The 18,758-nt window shown below is 53.9% G+C and overlaps 1 protein-coding gene across 2 annotated transcripts in view; it reads right to left on the bottom strand.

The window, feature by feature from the left end:
• Nucleotides 1-6,498, bottom strand: part of SKAP1 (src kinase associated phosphoprotein 1) — a 236,197-nt gene extending 229,699 nt beyond the window's left edge. Inside the window, exon 1 of one of the 2 annotated variants that reach the window (XR_016348050.1) lies at nt 6,283-6,498. Coding sequence is in view for 1 of the 2 variants with exons in the window: in XM_075911455.2 (XP_075767570.2) it covers nt 6,283-6,334 (52 nt within the window). In the remaining variant the exon portion in view is untranslated. The remainder of the gene's footprint in view (nt 1-6,282) is intronic. The other variant, XM_075911455.2, reaches the window with a different exon arrangement.
• Nucleotides 6,499-18,758: the final 12,260 nt, after the last annotated feature.

Genomic DNA, 18,758 nt, shown 5'->3' with positions numbered 1-18,758 from the left:
CTAATCAGCTCTCAACAGCGAGTGGGATGGAAGGTTTTCAAATACCTTGTGTGCGTCTCTCTCTGCCACCCTGGAGCTAGATACCAGAGGGCATAGAACCGCACTTGAATTTGCAGCTACCATTCCTACTCAGACATTGCTCACGGAGTTCGAGAATTTGCAGGATTTACCCGGGCAGGTGAGTACCAATTGCATCAGCATTCTCGGATGCTGATTTCCCCGTCCCATACCACTCCCACCACTCTACCTGCCCCCTCTATCCAAATGAGAGTGGGACGCAACTGCTAATACCGGGACTACAGACAGGGGCAGATGACGATTTTGTGGGGCCCAGGGCAGCACAATTTCATGGGGCCCCCCTTTGACACGGCGCATGCCCGGGATTTCTCAAAGCGCGGGGCCCAGGGCGGCCACCCCGCTCGCCCTGCCCTATATCCGCCCCTGACTACAGAAACCAAGGGGTCTACAAAGTATAGTTTGAACCTCTTTAGGCCGGCACCTTTGGGATTGGACTGGTGCCGAACCAGAGAATTTGCCGAATCACGGGAGTTCATTATTTTCTGGCAGCATGACCCACACGGCCACTGCCTCTTGGACACTGAGGGATAAATTAGAGCCAAACAGCAGCACAGAGCACAGAGAGCCAGGACTGGGGCTGTAAAACTTTATGGGACCGTGGGAAACTTGGCCACCCCATGACAAGGGGGCATCTAGGTCACTCAAATCACGCTGGACCACAGAAGATGCCGGACCAGAGAATTCCCGACTAGAGAGGTTCAACCTGTTATGTGGATGCAGGGGCAGATATAGGGCAGGGTGAACGGGGCGGCCGCCCTGGGCCCCACGCCTCAAAAAGCCCCGCGCATGCGCTGTGGCAAAGAGGGGGCCCTGCGGAATTATGCTGCCCGGGGCCCCGCAGAACAGTCATCTGCCCCTGTGTGGATGCACTGAACTTTGGCATAAACACTTTAAGGTCTGCAAAGCTTGGGGCATCCACGGTTTTGCAGACCCAGATTTGAATCCCAAAACAATAAGGAAACTAAGTCAGCAGGTTCCAACACAGAGCTGCTTAGCTCTTGGGCCAGTTTTGTTCCACAGAAAGGATCATTTGGTTCTGAGCAAAGACAGGCAGGTTTGGCCAAAAGTCTGATTCAAGAGAGCTGCACTTCAGGAGGGTGGTTGTGCCTTCACCTTGCCCTCTTGCAGTGGCTGGAATATTACACACACACGTGTGCACACACACGCACACACACACGCACACACATGCACACACACGCACACACACACGCACACACATGCACGCACACACACGACCGTCTGGGTGGAGCCAGAAACCTCAGCCTTGAATGTGCAGCTCTAATCCAGGCTTCATCGACACTGCATGTTTTTTGCGGAAGAAGCCTTTTGAGCAAGAGTTTTTGCACAAAAACGTAAACATAAGAACAGCCATACTGGGGTAGAGCAAAGGTCCATCTAGCCCAGTATCCTGTTTGCCCACAGTGACCAGTGCCAGGTGCCCCAGAGGAGCAATGACCAAAGACAATAATCAAGTGATTTGTCTCCTGCCATCCATCTCCAGCCTCTGACAAACAGAGACTGGGGCACCATTCCTAACCCCTGGCTAATAGCCTTTTATGGACCTAACCTCCATGAATTTATCTAGCTCTTTTTTAAACTGTTCTAGTCCTAGCCTTCACAGCCTCCTCTGGCAAGGAGTTCCACAGGTTGACTGTGCACTGTGTGAAGAAGAACTTTCTTTTATTAGTTTTAAACCTGTTTTAAACTTCTTGCACAAAAGCGTGTCCCGACCTCAGAGTGCATCGCAAAAGCCATGTGCTTTTGTGCAAGACAGCGTCCACTGTATGGACACTCTTGTGCAAGAAAGTTCTGGTGGCCATTCACAGAAAGGTCATCAGAGCACCTGTGCTTTTTCCCAGAGGGGTTTCTTGCGCAAGAAACCCCTGCAGAGCGTCCACACTTGCCTTTTTGCGCAAGGGCTGTAGCTCAAAAAGAAATTATTCCTCGTGGGATAATTATTTTCATGCACAAAAGCGTGCTTGAGGTGTGGACACTCCGCCGGTTTTGGCGCAAAAACCTTGTTGTGTAGACGTAGCCCCGGAGTTTCAAACTTTATCTCTGAACTCCTCTGCGCTGTCCACAGCTTCAGGGAGGGTGCAGGGCTAAAGAGTATTTGCAAAAGGGACAACAGCATCAAAGCTGCTTGGCCTGACGTTGGACCCTACCAGCTTTGTTGTCCTTTGCAGGTGCCGTGACGCAAGCAGGTTGCACCAGCTGCTCCACTCTGCCTGGGCCCCGCACTCTGTTAGAAACAGGCTTCAGGACACAGACACACCCATCCCCCCACATACCCCCACTCCCAAGAACAGGGGTGCTTGGGAGATGCACCCTCTGACTGCCCCATCCCCTGTACGTCTGCCACTCAAACAGCACTGTGGATTGAGCCGTGGGTTAAGCAGGATTTTTTTAAAGAGATTCCGCAGCAGCCTTGGTTTGAAAGCAGAGACAAAAACCCACAGGGGGAAAGCGACATTTAAACATCCAGATAAAGGATTTGTGGGGGGAATTCAGACTTTGGGCCGAGCCATGTGGGGAACAGTCCTTCAGTTAAAAAAAAAAATCTGGCCTCAAGCCTGCAGGCACCGATGCTGGTGTTGAACTGGACTGTGATGCATTATCATCACCAGACGTGTCAGGCCCCCCTGGTCCCAGGTGAAAAGGGGAGTCCATGCCTTAGCGTCTGCAGGATCGGGGCTCACCTCCAGAGAGGAAAGCAAAGGCAACAAGAAGCTGTGAGCCTCCAGGTGTTGAAAGCCTGTTCGCTCTCACAACAATACAGAAGATGGGCACCCGGGAGTGGAGCGTGGGCCGCATGAGTGGCCCTCCTGCACCTCAGTGGGGAGCAGCAGCCCCGTGGGGTTCCACCTGCGGCCCCACAACCCCTGTCTGCCCCTTGCCCCCCCCCACGCCTCTTGTACAGTGGGGTACCGGAGTCCCGCACTTACCTGCTCCTCCCCCGCCCTTCCAGCGCTGGAGCATCACAAATCAGCTGTTTGCGGCATTCCAACTCTGGGGAGAGAGGAGCATGAACCAGGCACTGTACATGCTCCTGAGGCGCTGAGGGGGAGGAAGTGTGGGGCTCCGGGGTCCCAGTGTGTGAGGGGTCTGCAGATGGAGGCTCTGCGGGCCACTGTCACTAACAAGCCATTCATTAGCCTGCCTGGGCACTCGTTAATGGATCTCAAAGTCACCGTATTATTGCAAAACCAATTACAAAAGCCAGCTCGATAAGGGAAGCTACAGAACTTCCTTTCATTTACAAGTTTGATTCCCGCAATGGAAGTCTGAACAAAGACACTGGCTGGATGGCCCGCTACATTCCACATCCTAATGACATAAAAAACCAAGCAAAGGGAACTGAAGGATGCTTGGTACCCGCTTTATCAGCTTCATTTAGCACTAATTGACAATGTCTTTCCCCATTTTTCTTCTTCTTTTTCCTCCGCTTCCTCCCTATCCCCTTTCTGTGCCTATTTATTTGAAAACTCGACCCCTTATACTCCATTCATCCGAAGAAGTGGGTTGTGCCCATGCAAACTCATGCTCCCATACACGGTGTTTGTTAGTCTCTAAGGTGCTGCAAGACTATTTGTTGTTTTTTAAGTTTTTCCCGTTACAGGCTAACACGGCTCTCCCTCTGAAACTATTCACTAGCTATGCTTGTTGTGTTATCTAGAGCAGTGTTTTCCAACCAGTGGTAAGAGTACCTTCAGGGGTACTTGAGAGAAGTTGGGAGCGCAACTGAAATTTGGAGAAAACTGAATTTTTGTTTTAAGTTTGACAGCGTGTTATTATTTTTGTACTTTTTACACCCCGAAATTTTATCGCCTGCCCGGCTACGATTAAGTTCTTTAAATAAATGTGTTTCAATGGTAGAAAAAAAAATTATGTCTGAAAACTGTAGGTATCAGGGGTACTTTTTTTTTGAAAAAGGGATACTTTATAACAAAAGATTGAGAAACACTGCTCTATAGCACTGAGACATCTCTGAATAGGGTTGCAAGGTGCCCGGTATTGGCCCGGACAGTCTGGTAATTGCATCTTCTGTCCAGTAAAAAAACCAGAAAATACCAGACGTGTAAAATTTTCGGTATTTTCTGTTTGTGTCAGACTTTGGTCCCTGTTTTTTTTTTTTTTTTTTGCTCACCCAATTTGCATCCCACCATGTTTGGTATTTTTTGTGAAACTATCTGGCAATCCTGTCCCTGAGCTATGCAGGAGCATAAAGGACCCAGTTTCACTGTCAGGAAGTGGACGACCCTGACAATACATTCTTGGTGTCTTATTCCCCATCTTCGTTTTCAATCAGCTCTCCTGATGCAGCACCGAAGCAGCGTGGCTGGAACCCCTCCTCGCGCCCAGGCCCCCCGCACAGCTTGGTAAGACGAGGCAAGTTTGATACCGAGGTATGTGACACGCAATTAATCTCCATTCACGGCCTGCTCTACTTGTCAGCAAACAAAGGCTCCGCTTTAGAAGGAGATCTGAAGACTTCAATTAAAAACAGTCAGCTAACAAGAAAATAATCTGCGTGCACGGGAGGCGGCAGGTGCAGAAATGAGTTGTTTACAAAAGTGTCAGGGCTGAACAGGAAAATGCTGCACATCAAAAATGCAAAGTGGGGGGTTGAACTTCACTGCAGCCCCATGATTAAAAATAAAGAACAGGAAATGCACATCTGTAGCAGGGGGGACGGGGACCACAAAGCATTTGAAAGTCAGCTTTGATGAGCCAGCTCTCCCCCTCTCTGTCTGTCTAGGTCTCAGTGCTGAAAGCTTCGCACACCCCAAAAGGGGAGAAAGGGAAACACCCCTAGTTACTGCTGGAATGGAGGGGTACAGAGCACCTCCCGTTTTGCTGGAAATGCACTGTCATCAGAGTGGCAGAAGAACCCAGGGACAGTGTCAAATTTACATACAGTAACTTTCCCTGTGTGTGGGTCTGTGACAGCACCACAGGGGAGAGAAACAGCCAAAAGGGATTGTTCAACCATACACAGGGGAACTGAGGAGCGGGTGTAAGATAGGAAACAACTCCTCCACACACGCAAAAAATCCTCCAAGGTCAAGTTAAGTGCTCAGGCATCAGAGTGCTGGGAATAAGAGGTTCTAGGCATAGCTGAGCTGGAAAGCAACATACATGCATCCCTGGTGCTGAGCAAGTCACCCCCAGATGCGGGAAATTTTCCCAGTGCCCAAGAGTACAGTATCAATAAGACAGGATCAATAAAATTTGTAAGGGTCTGCGAGGAACGAGCCGGCTCATGTTCATAGGGTGCTTTGAGATCACCAGACAGAACGGGCCGGTATTGTCACTGCTCAACCTCCTCGCTGCTTTTGAGACGAGGAGTTTGGTGAAGAAATGACGGGAAACGGGTTTAGAAACATCCACGCGCGCCAAGCGGCCGTAGTCATGCGCCGGAGACGGTCAGGGCTGCTCGCTGGATCCCCAGGTAGGCCTGTCAGTGGGGGGTTGAGCACAACCTGCCTTGCCAGCGGCAGAAGGGACAGCTAGTGCCATGTCTAGTCTTCTGGAAGGGGGCCGCGTCCCTTCGAATTGTTACTGACGTGGGAATGGCGGCCAGCAGGCCGAACGTGCTTGGTGCACCCTCGCGCTGCAAAGCAGGAGATGCCGTCACATCGTGACCGGCCAAAGTCGCAGCCTCGCTTGGTCTGCGGGATGCTTTGAAGCCCCCCCCACATCAGAACAGCCATACCCCGCCAACGCCCTTCCTTACAAAGCTAGACATCTCCCCCCCCCACTACACAGCAGTAACACCCACCTTCCAGGTGGCATTTTGCGGCCCAGTAGAGCTCAAATGACTTTTCAGAGGTGGTCAGGGTCACGAGCCTCGTGTTAGAAAGGGGAAACTGAGGCACCGGTCAGTGACGTGACTCGCCCAAGGTCACCCGGATGCTCGGTGGCAGGGGTAGGAACGGAACTCGCATCCGGGTGCAAGCCCCTAGGCCCCCTTCCTGGCACAGAATCATTCCAAGGAGTGCCAAAATAACCCCACAAGCACCAAGCCCAGCACCCAGTGCCGGAAGGGGGAGAGGCCTACGCAGCGAAGGGGCCTGGATCCCCCCCAGAAGGAACAGCCCCTGCTCCGGGTTGTGGGGCACGCAGACCTTCTCCTCCTGGAGCCGCTTAAAACGCAGCCTCAGCCCACCCCCCCGGGAGCAGAGACAGGGCGCCGGGGGTTACCTTCAAGGAGCCGCTGGACCGCCTCAGGGATGGGGGCTGTGGGCATCTGCATTGGGAAGCCAGACGGGACGTGCCCCCAGCGAGAGCCTCCAGTGGCGGCGGCTGCTGCTGTCCCTGCGGGCGAGAGGCTGCCTGCTCCAGACAGAGAGGAAGCCAGAAGGGTGGGGCCTGCTCTGCAGAGGGAGAGGCTCCTGCAGGTGTTTCCTGTTTCACCTACCCCAGGATAGCAGCCCTCAGACACCTGCCGGAGGCCCCAGCCCTCCCTGGGCCAGGGCCCTGGAAAAGCAGGTGCCCCCGGGCGATTGGCCCGGCTGCTTCCTGCACCTGCCCCCCTGTGGCCGCCGAACGCTGGGCAGGGAGGGGGCGCTCTGCCCCTTCACCTCCTGCATCTGCAGGGCTCGCCGGGGCAGGGAGTTGAGTTCTGCCCCACCGCCGGGCACCGGCCTCCGTCCCGGCCTCCTGCAGAGGGAGGCAGCTGAATCCTGCCTTGCGGCCAGGGACTTGGCTAGGCCTGGGGCTTGCCCCAAGAGAGAACCGGATTTCACCCACCAAGTGTCCCTTGCAGGCCTGTTGGTGGGGGAGAGGGGCAAAGGGGATAGTTGCCCCGGGCCCCGGAGATTCAAAGGCTCTAGGCAGCTATCAGAGCTGGCTGGGAGGTGGGGGGGACAGCGTGGCACGTGCTGGGAAGCACTGACAGCTGGCTGCCCCAGTCCTGCCCTTTCCACCCCTTCTGGGAGTGAGGAGCCCCCCCCCACGCACACACCCCTGGCCCAGGGGCCCTGCAAGTCTGTCGGTCCCCCGATGGGTTGTGAACTCCTCGAGCACCAGAACCCTCTTACCATGGAGTCAGAGACTGTCTTCTTGGGCCGGCCGGGCTATCTTACCCCCCAGGCAAGGTCGCCTTTGTGATCGATGGTCCCTTAGACCAGGAGTGGCCCCCGGGCCACCGCCCCCCCCCCCCCCCCCGGGAACCCTCAGGCACAAAGCAGTCCCGCGCCGCTTTAAGCAGCTGGCTGCTCCCTGCGGCTCTCTGCTCTGAGTGCCTGGGAGAGGGGAGGCTTCGCCTACTGCCCCCGCCCCAGCACGATCTCTCACAATCCCCCTGCCTGCCCCTGTTTACGGGGTTAACCGGTTAAACAGAACGTGTAACCAGGGAACAGATTAAATGAGATTTTACATCCCTGTCCCATGCCCCTCTCCCAGGCCAGAATCCTCTCCTGCACCTCCATGAGCCTGCACCCCATTTGCCTGCCCCAGATCATAACCCCCTCCTTCACCCAGACCCCCCCTCTGGCCCCACACCCTCTCCAGCAATATGCAGATTATTCCCAGGTAGGGCTGGCAACTTTCTAATTGCAGAAAACTGAGCATCCTTTACCCTGTGCCTGCTCCACCCCCTGCCTCAAGCTTCTGCCTCGTCTCTGAGTCCTGCCCCCACTCACTCCTCCCTCCCCCACCCGTTGCTCGCTCCCCCCTCGTCTCTCACGCTCATTTTCACTGGGCTGGGGCTGGATGTTGAGGTGCGAGACAGTGGGAGGTTCTGGCTTGGGGGGCAGGCTCCAGGATGGGGACAGAAAATGAGGGGTGCAGGATGCAAAAGGGGGCCATGCTGGGAGGGTGGGGCTGAGGGGTTCTGGGAGGGGGCTCCAGCCTGGGGCAGGGGGTTGTGGTGGGGTACAGGCTCTGGGCTGGGAGTGCATGCTCTGGATGCAGCCAGAAAAAAGGGGTTTGGGGTGCAGGAGGGGGCTCTGGGCTGAGGGGTGGGGCCAAGGGATCCAGAATGTGGGAGGGGGCTCCCGCCTGAAACGGGGGGTTGGGCTATAGGAGGGGGTACAGGCTTTGGGCTGGAGATGCTCTGGGGTGGGGTCAGTAAAGAGGGGTTTTGGGCCCAGGCAGGAGCTGGAGCAATGGATTGGGGTGCAGGAGGGGATGAGGGGTGCACGCTCCAGCAACACTTACTTCAGGTGGCTCCCAGGAAGCAGCAGGAGTTCCCTGTCCCCAGCTGCAGGGGCCGCCACTGCAGCTCCTATTGGTTGCAGTTCCTGGCCAATGGGAGCTGTGGATCTGGTGTGTGGAATGGGGACAGGGCTCAGGACCCCCGGAGCCAGCCCTGAGCCAGAGGGACTTGCTGGCCTCCTCGCGGGGGCTGCATTGGCAGCCCACTCACCCCACAGCCCCCAGTCAGACAGACATCTAGCCAGCCCCATACTAAGCCAACTCTAGATGTGTTAACTAGGACAAGGAGCTGAGAGTTCAGTGCCGCAGTGACAGCTTGTGAACACTGCCCCCACCCCCGTGAGAGTTGGCTGTAGGTGTCACATGACTAGCTTTCTATGGCCTTTAGGGCTGATGACACAGCTGGGAACCCCCAGTGCGACTGACGGGGGGGGGGGGGAAGGAGCAAAGGGAGCAGCTGCCCAGGGGCCCGGCAATTTAAAAGAGCTGCAGGTGCGGCAACGGCTGGAGTCCTTGCCCCTTTAAATCACCATCAGAGCCTCAGATGGTGTAGGCCGGGCAATGCTGAAGGTCTGGGTGGGGAAGGCTAACCCTCAGCCACGCCCCTTCTGGGGCCCAGAGATCCCCCTCGCGCCCCCCACCTTGCCCAGGGGCTTGGCAATTCTATTGGTATCCCTGAGAACTCCTTCCTCGTGCTAGGTAGCTTCACCCCCCAGAGTTAAGTGGCATAGGGGTAACAATTGCACCTGGTTGTTTTGGCTCCCTCTTGCAGATCACAGATGCGGCTAAAACCTTTTGTACCCGCGCGGGGCTCTGCTTATTAGCGCTAATTCCTAACCCCGTTCGTCTCGCGCTAGTCGCTGGTTTCACGAGAGCATCACTCAGGCAAGCCAGAGCTGTTTCCAGCTCTGCATTGGTCAGCGGCCTGTGAACTTCGGCCCAAGTTCTGCCCGCGGCGCTGTGAGTATTTATTAGTATGTCCCCCCGATAATAGGCGTCTCCATGAGCTCGCCACTGTTACTCAGCTACCTTTTTACTGCTGCCCCGGGACTTTGGCCACGTCTTCTCCTGACACAGGAAATAGCCTTAAAGGTGGCAACGAAGTTAACCGTTTGAGCCGCGTTCATCTGCATTACGCGGGCGCCAGCCTCCCGAAGTGCAACTGGGTGTGCCCCTGCCAGCAATGAATGTAGCCACGTGATCACAGGGTTGGAAAGGCAAAAACCTGGAAGAGAAGAGAAGAGAAGAGAAGAGAAGAGAAGAGAAGAGAAGAGAAGAGGTGGAGGGCAAATATACAGGGAACGGGGTAAATAGTTTCCAGTTCCCTGACTGAACTGGCCACGTAATCAAGGCAGACAGGCACCTGGGGCCAATTAAGAACTTGCCTGAAGCAGCCAGCTAATCAGGGCACCTGCAGCCCATTAAGGCCTGCTGGGGCTAGGTTAAAAGGCTTCCCCTCAGGAACGGCAGGGGGAGGAGAAAAGCCAGAGGCACAGAGGAAGAGGGGTGGTGCCGGAGAGCTGAGGTCTGCGAGGAGGGACGTGTGCTGTGCAGGAGCAGAAGGGACTCGCTCAGGTACCAGGGAGAAGGTCCTGTGGGGAGCATCAGGGGAAGTGAACAAGGGTGCAGGACTGAAACGCTGCCTGCTGCCACAGCCTTGGGGTCACTGGGCTGGAGCCTGGACTACTGGGTGGGCCTGGGTTCCCCACAACCCTTCCCACACCACTAGAGAGTCTGCCCCAGAGGCGGAGACCAGGACTTCAGAGGGGCTTCACCCCTATGCTTGGACTTGCCTATGAAGAGGATAGCTCGGAAGGCTGCGACCCTCGGCCTCTAGCAAAGGACCAGAGGCTTTGTGGAGGGTCACAGTGCGCCTCTGAGGCAAAGGATAACTCCCGAGAAGTGCCGGACCCGTGGGGCACGGTCAGAGCTTTGCCACAGGGTGTATTGCCTCAGAGGAACAGCAGCCTAGTGGTTAGGGTGATGACTTCAGAGGGGCAAACTGGCCTGGGGTTGTAACAGAGATTCGCCAACAGTTACTCCATTTTTCAGGTCTCCACCTAGCACCCGGTGCCGGCGGGGGAGGGTTGTGAGGATGACTGTACCATAGATGTGAGACGCTCTGAGGTTCTGGCAATGGGAGGTGCCCGTTAAGCACCCACCGTACGTGAATGGTCACGTGCCCGTGCTGTGACTGGCGGCGATGTGCTGCTTTCTGAGGCCACGTACACAATAAGAGGGAAAGGATGTGGTGTGTGTAAGGGTGGCAGAACTCAGATAAAGGAAGAACCTAAGATGCCTGGCTGGGGGGTTGTTTCCTGCGGGGTTTCGTTCCGCTGCAGGTGCGTGTGTGGATGCATTTTAGTATTTTATCTGCATCAAGGGGCCTCCACGAAGGGAAACCAAACCAATTTTTAAAGTTATGATGTTGGGGGGGGGGGGGGGTTAACTGAACTATAAATAATATTTGATCTAAGCGCCAATCCTGTAAATAGCTACAAAGAAATAACACCTGCCAAAGAGGTGACTTGAAAGAGGGAGAAATGCCTAATAAATCCATGAGCCACCCCACTGTACATGGTCTCTAACAGGACGCTGCTGCTCTCTGGTTTGCTACAGGGGGTACCTTGACATGTAGTCTGTCCACGTGCTGCCTTTCGGCGCGTCAGTTACCGAATGAGAGGCGCCCTGCGTTCTGTCACTCACGGAGTCTTTGCGTTTGTTCTTTGTGTCCTCATGGAAAACAAATCCACCAGGACTGCCAATCAGTCACTAAGCTGTACTTCATACCCATGTGATCCCTTTGTCCCACCAGCATTGGGCCTGTCCATGTGAGCTAAAGGAGAATCTCCATGAGCTATAAGCAATATAAGGCCTTTGACACACACTTGAGTGGTTCTCACTACCTGCAGAAGAGGGCAGTAGTGTGTGTGTAGATAGAAATGGGCACGTATGCATCTATGTAGTCACTAGCCAGTTTGTTACAATACACAAATAAAGGAACAGCTGGTTCCTGTGGGTGACTGATTAAAACAAACAGCGTGAGCCAGGAAGAGACCTGGGGTCGTTGGACTGGTGAAAAGTCTTTAGCTGTGCCAGCAAGACCTCCAAAACCTGATCGATGCAAATCCCGAAGGACAAAATGTGCATCCTTCAGCCCTTGAGCATCTTTTGCATTTCTCTAGCAATTTTTCTAGGGAAACTCGCAACTTTCCTGTGTGGTGGGTAGTCTTATTGAATCCATTTCACTCTTGGGGGAAACTGAGGCACAGTGCGTTCACTGGCTTGGCTTTCAGCGCGTGTTCTTCATCATCTTTGATGACTGAGCCACATGTGATTCACCCAAGCTCAGGTGCTACATTGGGAATGGAAGACTCCCAGAATCCTGCACCAATCTCCAGCCAAATTTCTGCAGCTGAGAGCAGAGGCCAGGTGCCGCGGCTTTGAGATAAACAGCAAAGGACACCTCCCTTCTTGCCACCCCTGTTTCTTAATGTCTGACCCAGATGCAGAGTTCAGGGGGTGACCCGAGGCAGAAGAGGCCAGTGGTGATGACTGGCCAATGCCACTGCATCGTTGTCAAGCAACATCAAGCTTTCCCGGCTGTTGACACAAACCCCCTCCCTGCACAATCAGGGTGCGTCTCCACTGCACCGTAGCGTGAAATCAGATGGGCAATTTGAGCGACACCAATTGCCTAGCTTATTTCCATCTCCCTTCGAAGCCGCTTCTTTCGAAATTTGGCGCTGTTTGCACAGCACTTATTTTAAAATAACCCGCTGTTCCGAAAGGTCCTTTCCTCTGCGTGGAATGAGGGTTACGGGGACTAAGGATGTTAAGTAGCGTGTAATTGACAAATCGAACAGTCGATGCATTTTTGCATCAACTCTTCGATTCGTCCATAGGGAGGCGCTGCCCCTTTGAAACACCGTGGCGGCGTCTGACCCCGGACTCCATGCGGCACAGTCGCTTTGAGGTATCCCCATTTTTCTGCCCCTCCTTGCTGCCTCTATCTCTGATAGAGACAACAAGGTGGGGGGGCGGGGGAAGCGACTAGTCGACTATCCTATCCACTAGTCCTTAACATCCCTCACAGGGGCGTCAGAATAGCGCGCCCATTCGATTTCGAAAGAACGGGGCGCCCTCAAACGACATGGCGGAGCGCTGCAGTGTAGATGTGGCCTCACATCCTGGTCTTCCTTTTCTCTGGGCTCCGGTTCAATAGCCAACCTCGATCCTGATGACATGCCGGTAACTGGACAAATCCCTCTGCAGACTTGTCTTGCTTTGAAATCCAATTTCCCAGGAAGCCCCGATCTGATTGGGGGTAGCTATGGAAACCGAGCAGGGCAGCCTTGGCGGAGCTGAGACACGCACGGGAAGACGTGAGAGTCCAAGGCCTTTCCTGCTCCATCGGAAATATCAGCAGCTCTAGCGAGGTTGGCAGGAGACGTGTCCCTGTGCAGGAGCTGTTCTGTGTGGCTGGGTACCAGGCGTCTGACAGTGGAGGGAACAGCCTGCTGGCCTGTCAGACAAGCGGACGAGGGGACTGACAACGCAAAGTTCTAGCTGTGCAGGTCTTTTCCCATCATACACCAGCATCCCGCCTTCCTCTCCCTGCCGCCTGCCCCTTCTAACTGGCTAACAACTAAAGGGGAAACAAGGGGAAAGCACGAAGCCCTGGCTGATAACAGCTTTCACGCGGCTGCCTGGGAATTCATCTGAAACGTCTTGCCGTTAGATAAGAGAAGGGGGTACACCCTCACACACACAGGGGCACCCATTTCCAGACAAACAGAGGCTAGGGACACCATTCTTACCCACCCTGGCTAATAGCCATTGATGGACTGAATGTCTATGAACCCTTTTTGAACCCTGTTAAAGTTCTAACCTTCACCGCATCCTCTGGCAAGGAGTTCCACAGGTTGACTGTGCGCTGAGTGAAGAAAAACTGCCTTTTGTTTGTTTTAAACCTGCTGCCAATTTAGTTTCATTTGGTGACCCCTTGTAATTCATACAAAATATACCAAGTGCTACAAACCTAGGAAATGTAGCCCTGAAGGACCCAAGCAATGCTGAATAAATCTAGTACATATAAGGCGTACATAAGAACGGCCAGACTGGGTCAGACCAAAGGTCCATCCAGCCCAGTGTCCTGTCTGCCAACCGTGGCCAATGACAGATGCCCAAGAGGGAGGGATCACAATAGGGAATCCTCACGTGATCCCTCCCCTGTCACCCACTTCCAGAGAATCAGAGGCTAGGGACACTATTCCTCCCCATCCTGGCTAATAGCCATTGATGGACCTAACCTCCATGAATCTAACTAGCTCTCTTTTGAACCCTGTTAAAGTCCTAGTCCTCACCACATCCTCTGGCAAGGAGTTCCACAGGTTGACTGTGTGCTGAGTGAAGAAAAACTGCCTTTGGTTTGTTTTAAAAAATGTCCTTTTGTTTGTTTTGAAATAATGGGCTTGCTCATGTGGATGCTCTGTTCATAAATTTGACCAAAGATGCCAGCCCACTGCTCTCCTGGCTGACTGCTGGGCTTTGGTTTAATGCAGAGGGGTTATTAATCCCCTACCCCCCTCAAGCCGCTTTAACGAGTCTCGTAGTGACACCGCTGAGTCCGAACGAGGAGGCGTGCGGCACGCTGCGTTATGGAGGCAGAGGGGCCCATGTTCCACAAACAGCTCAGACCAGCAGCTGCCCCCGGGGGTGGGGAGTGCCCAGAGGGATGAGGATATCCAAGCAGGAGCTTTGGGATCTGGCTCTTGTTCACCCCAGGCAGGGAGAAGGACCCAAGGGGAACGGTCAGGCAGCTGCCGCACGGAGAACAGCTGCCCTGACGCCACCTGGATCAGAGGTGGCAGGAAGCGGGTGCGCACGGGCGTGCCGCTCCGGCGAGAGTTGGCTGAGCTGGCACAAAAGCCAGCAGGGAGCTAGTTAAAGAACTGGCAAGGCCCCAGGTTGCCATAGGACGGTGCCTGTAAGAACTTTTAATTTCCTTTCACCGCAGGTCTGGATCTTTGGTTTAGGAGGCAGAACAAGGATGTAGGACAAGAGTCGAGCAACAGAAAGTCCATCCACATGAATGTCCATAGGCCTCTATCTATCGTGCAACCCTGCTTCCTTTCTTCAGCCCGTTTTCGACACTTCTGCGAAGCGGTGGTTGATTTTATTCACAGGAGCGGAGGTTTTATCCTCGTTAAATTCCTCCTTGGCCCGGTAACCCCATCCACCTTACCAAGTCTTCACTTAATGAAATGAGGCTTCTATCTTAGGCTGTGTCTAGACTACATGCCTCTGTCGGCAGAGGTATGTAGATTAGGGTTGTAGGCAAAGGCAAATGAAGCCGCGATTTAAATGATCGCGGCTTCATTTACATTTACATGGCTGCCGCGCTGAGCCGACAAACAGCTGATCAGCTGTTTGTCGGCTCGCCGCTAGTCTGGACGTTCCCTCTGTCGACATCAAAGCCCTTTGTCGGCAGCCCCGGTAAACCTCATTCCACGAGGAATAACGGGGCTGCCGACAAAGGGCTTTGATGTCGACAGGGGGAACGTCCAGACTAGCGGCGAGCCGACAAACAGCTGATCAGCTGTTTGTCGGCTCAGCGCGGCAGCCATGTAAATGTAATGAAGCCGCGATCATTTAAATCGCGGCTTCATTTACCTTTGCTGAACAAACAAATCTACATGCCTCTGCCAACGGAGGCATGTAATGTAGACGTACCCTTAATGCTGTTCAAACTACTCCATGTAACCAGACCCAGATTTGAGGCAAAGCAGAAATACTCTGAGATCCTGAGGAGGGTTGTGAATGGGTTACCGCTTAACCCTTTTCCTGAGAGCACCCCCACCCTCCCACAGCCAGCCATGGGGGGAGGGCTGCTCCAACCCACACCGGGCCCCCACACAGGGCTGCTAGAGGCAACCCACGCTGCGCGGCTGGGGCCGGGAGCCACATGGGGCTAGGAGTGGATCCTTGCAGGCTAGGGGCTGCTCCAACCCAGCTGGAGCAGTTCCCTACCCGGGATCTTGCTTGGTTAACTGGTTAAACATTTGGTTAACGGTTAACCTAACATTTGGCCGGTTGACTGATTAATTGGGATTTTACATCCCTAATTTAGAGAGAGAAATGGGTCCAGGAAATGCTCTACCTCTTGGGAAGAGGTCACCAGGAGTGGAGCAAAATAATTTGCCTAGGGAGGTTGTGGAATCTCCATCTCTGGAGAGATTTAAGTGTAGGTTAGATAAATGTCTGTCAGGGATGGTCTAGACAGTATTTGGTCCTGCCGTGAGGGCAGGGGACTGGACTCAATGACCTCTCAAGGTCCCTTCCAGTCCTAGTATTCTATGAATCAATGAAAAAGGAAAAATCCCCCAGTTTAAAGCAGAAAAAGAAGGAAGAGGAGAAGGGGGAAAATCCTAGTCAGATAGTGCCGGTGCTAAATGAGGCTAATTGAGTGGACAGGATGTTTTCCCCCTTCCTCCTACTGCTTTAAATTGGGGGATTTTTCCTGTTTGCGCCACTCATCTGAAGCAGTGGGTTGTGCCCACGAAAGCTCATGATCCCATCTCGATGTTTTGGTTCGTCTCGAAGGTGCCACAGGACCACGTGTTTTGCTTTTTTTTTAAGCTACAGACTAACGCGGCCTCCCCTTTGACACTCAGACGCAGTAGGTGAGTGAATAGATATGGATTGCGGTGTCGCTGTGACTAACCATCAAAGGCCTGGATCGCCTCTCGCCCTGGTATGGGATCGGGAAGAATGCCCATGGGGGCAAAAGTTATCTTGGGGTAAATGGACATCCACAAGAGGAGCATTAGACCCTTCAGTGTGTGTGTGCGGAGGATGAGGGGGTTGCCTGGATGCAGAGCGGAAAAATTGTGTGGGTGAGTGTAGAGTGACAGCCTCATGGGAAACCCGTCAACAGCTGGGAAGAGCGGCTGGATAGACGTCCATCCTTGCAGACACTAAACACCATACACTTTGGTTCAAATCCCCTTGAGTGACTTGCCTGAAGCCTGCGCAGAGCTGGGAAATGAACTCCCATGTCCCCTCACTGCTACTCCCTAAACTGGCAGGTTTAAAACAAACAAAAGGAAGCTTTTCTTCACTCAGCGCACAGTCAACCTGTGGAACTCCTTGCCAGAGGATGTGGTGAGGACTAGGACTTTAACAGGGTTCAAAAGAGAGCTAGATAGATTCATGGAGGTTAGGTCCATCAATGGCTATGAGCCAGGATGGGGAGGAATAGTGTCCTTGGCCTCTGTTTGTCTGGAGGTGGGTGACAGGGGAGGGATCACTGGATGATTCCCGGTTCTGTTCCCTCCTTCTGGGGCACCTGGCCTTGGCCACTGTGGGCTGACAGGATACTGGGCTGGATGGACCTTTGGTCTGACCCAGTCTGGCCGCTCTTCTGTCCTCCCCAGCTTCAACCCCGGGACGTCGACGAACCCACGGGCCGCCATGGAACAGACCCACCCCGGGCAGCGGCAGCTTCCCCTCACAGCCTTTGCCCTGCGACTTGGAAGGGCCACCCCACGGCCCCTGCGTGCCAATAGCGGGGAGTGAGGGCAGTCAGCTTGCACGGCGTCACTGAGCATGCTCAGTACAAGCCACACATTAAATTAGGAGGGGGAGGGGCTGCCACCCTGCGCAAACCTCCCCCGGCATCCCCTCTGGGCCACCATTCCCAGTGGACGGGGGCTCAGTCTCCTTCTACCCGTAGCGTCTGTGGGGAGTAACCAATCGGTTAGGGAGACGGCTTTGTGAGCAGGGCTCCCACCCGCTGCGGCCTGCGCTGAGACTCAGCAAACTCATTTCACGTAGGCCACGGGGGCGGCTTAATGGCTTTTGCTGAACCGACCGGGGGCTTGATTTGACCCTCGAGGCGAAGGGGTCAATGCCCCTTTCCGGATCCGACATGCTCCCTGCACAAGCTTCTAGCTCTAGCTTGCGAGTTATGAATGACTCGTTGAGTCAAGGAAAGGTCTTCCACTCCCCACTTCGCTAGCGTTACTCAGCGCAGCAATCCCAGCGGTACAGTCCTCATTTCCCCCTCTACTCTACAGGGTTTTTCCCTTTCCTCTAAATCTTTCCCCTTTCCCGCATTGCCCCGTATCTAATGTGTGTCTCTTGCCCTCTGCGGATTGTGGGCTCGCCTGGCTGGGGCAGGAAATTTGGCTTCATACTTGCCTGAAAAGTGCACCCGGTAGAATCTGCTTGTTGTACGTATCGGCCTGGTGTCTAAGGGCGGCATAGAATCCTAGAACTAGAAGGGACTTTGAAAGATCATCCAATCCAGTCCGCTGCCCTCATGGCAGGACCAAGCAGCGTCCGGATCAGGGCTGCTCAATGTGTGGCCCGTTTGTGTGGTTTGGGTTTACGTGGGGCTCAACATGCGGCCTGCAGATGGAAGCCAAAACAAAAAAGGAGTCAATATAATGGTCTTCTGTTGAGATGCGTTTTAGCAGTTCAATTCCTGGACTGGCATTGCTCATTCAAAGTGCCGTCCTATGGGTGGAAATCGAGTCACTATTGCATTTTGTTAATATCAGCAGAACTGACTTAAATGGGGCCTGCGTGTGGTGTTGTCGTGCCTTCATCTTTGTATTCACGCCCGTCCGTGTGGAAGAAGCTATTTGCATAGATTTGCCTATAGATTTGTGTGTATATGTAACCACACTTAAGCTGCAGCCCTCGGCATGTGCTGCGAGTATCATTGAGGCCCCCGGGGGCTTCCAAAGTTGAGTAGCTCCAGTCTAGACCATCCCTGGCAGGTGTCTGTCCAACCTGCTCTTAAATATCTCGAGTGATGGAGATTCCACAACCTCTCCAGGAAATTCCGATGTCCTAGTAACCCTAATCAGTACAGAGTCGAGCGGAAGAATGACTCCTGGTGTCTGGCTCACAACACTCCTGTTCATGCTTCCCAGAATCAGGTTTGCTTTTCTTTTTTTTTTTTGCAACAGTGTCACATGGTTGACTCCTATTTAGCTTGTGGTCCACTCTGACCCCTAGATCCCTTTTCTGCAGGGCTCCTTCCTAGACGCTTCCCATTCTGTGTGTGTGAAATGGATTGTTCCTCCCTAAGTAGAGAACTTTGCATTTGTCCTTATTAAACGTCATCCTCTCGACCTCAGACCATTGCTCCAGTTTGTCCAGATCATTTTGAAGGATGACCCTGTCCTCCAAAGCACTTGCCACCCCTCCCAGCTTGGGATCAAACTTAATCACGTCCATGTCCCTCCCTAATGCAGCCTCACTGAAGTCAAGAGAATTAAACTAAGTGTCCACTGGAGACAGGTCCACTAATGGTGGGGAGGGTAAAGGGGAAAACTGTGGCAGCCAGAGCCCCGGCCCTTTAAAATGCTCCCAGAGCATGCCTTGCTGTGGGCTGGGGCGGGGTGTGCCGTGGTCCAGGCGGTGCTGAAAGGTGCCCCAAGTCCCGCCCCTTCCACCTGAGGCCCCGCCCAGAGCTCCACCCCTTCTGGGAAGTGGAACAGGCTTTT

Source organism: Pelodiscus sinensis, chromosome 29 (genome assembly GCF_052426305.1).
Source record: "Pelodiscus sinensis isolate ZL-2025 chromosome 29, ASM5242630v1, whole genome shotgun sequence".
In the NCBI taxonomy this organism is placed as follows: Eukaryota; Metazoa; Chordata; order Testudines; family Trionychidae; genus Pelodiscus; species Pelodiscus sinensis.
Note: the sequence above shows the minus strand (reverse complement) of the source record. Positions and strands in the feature narration are given on the sequence as shown.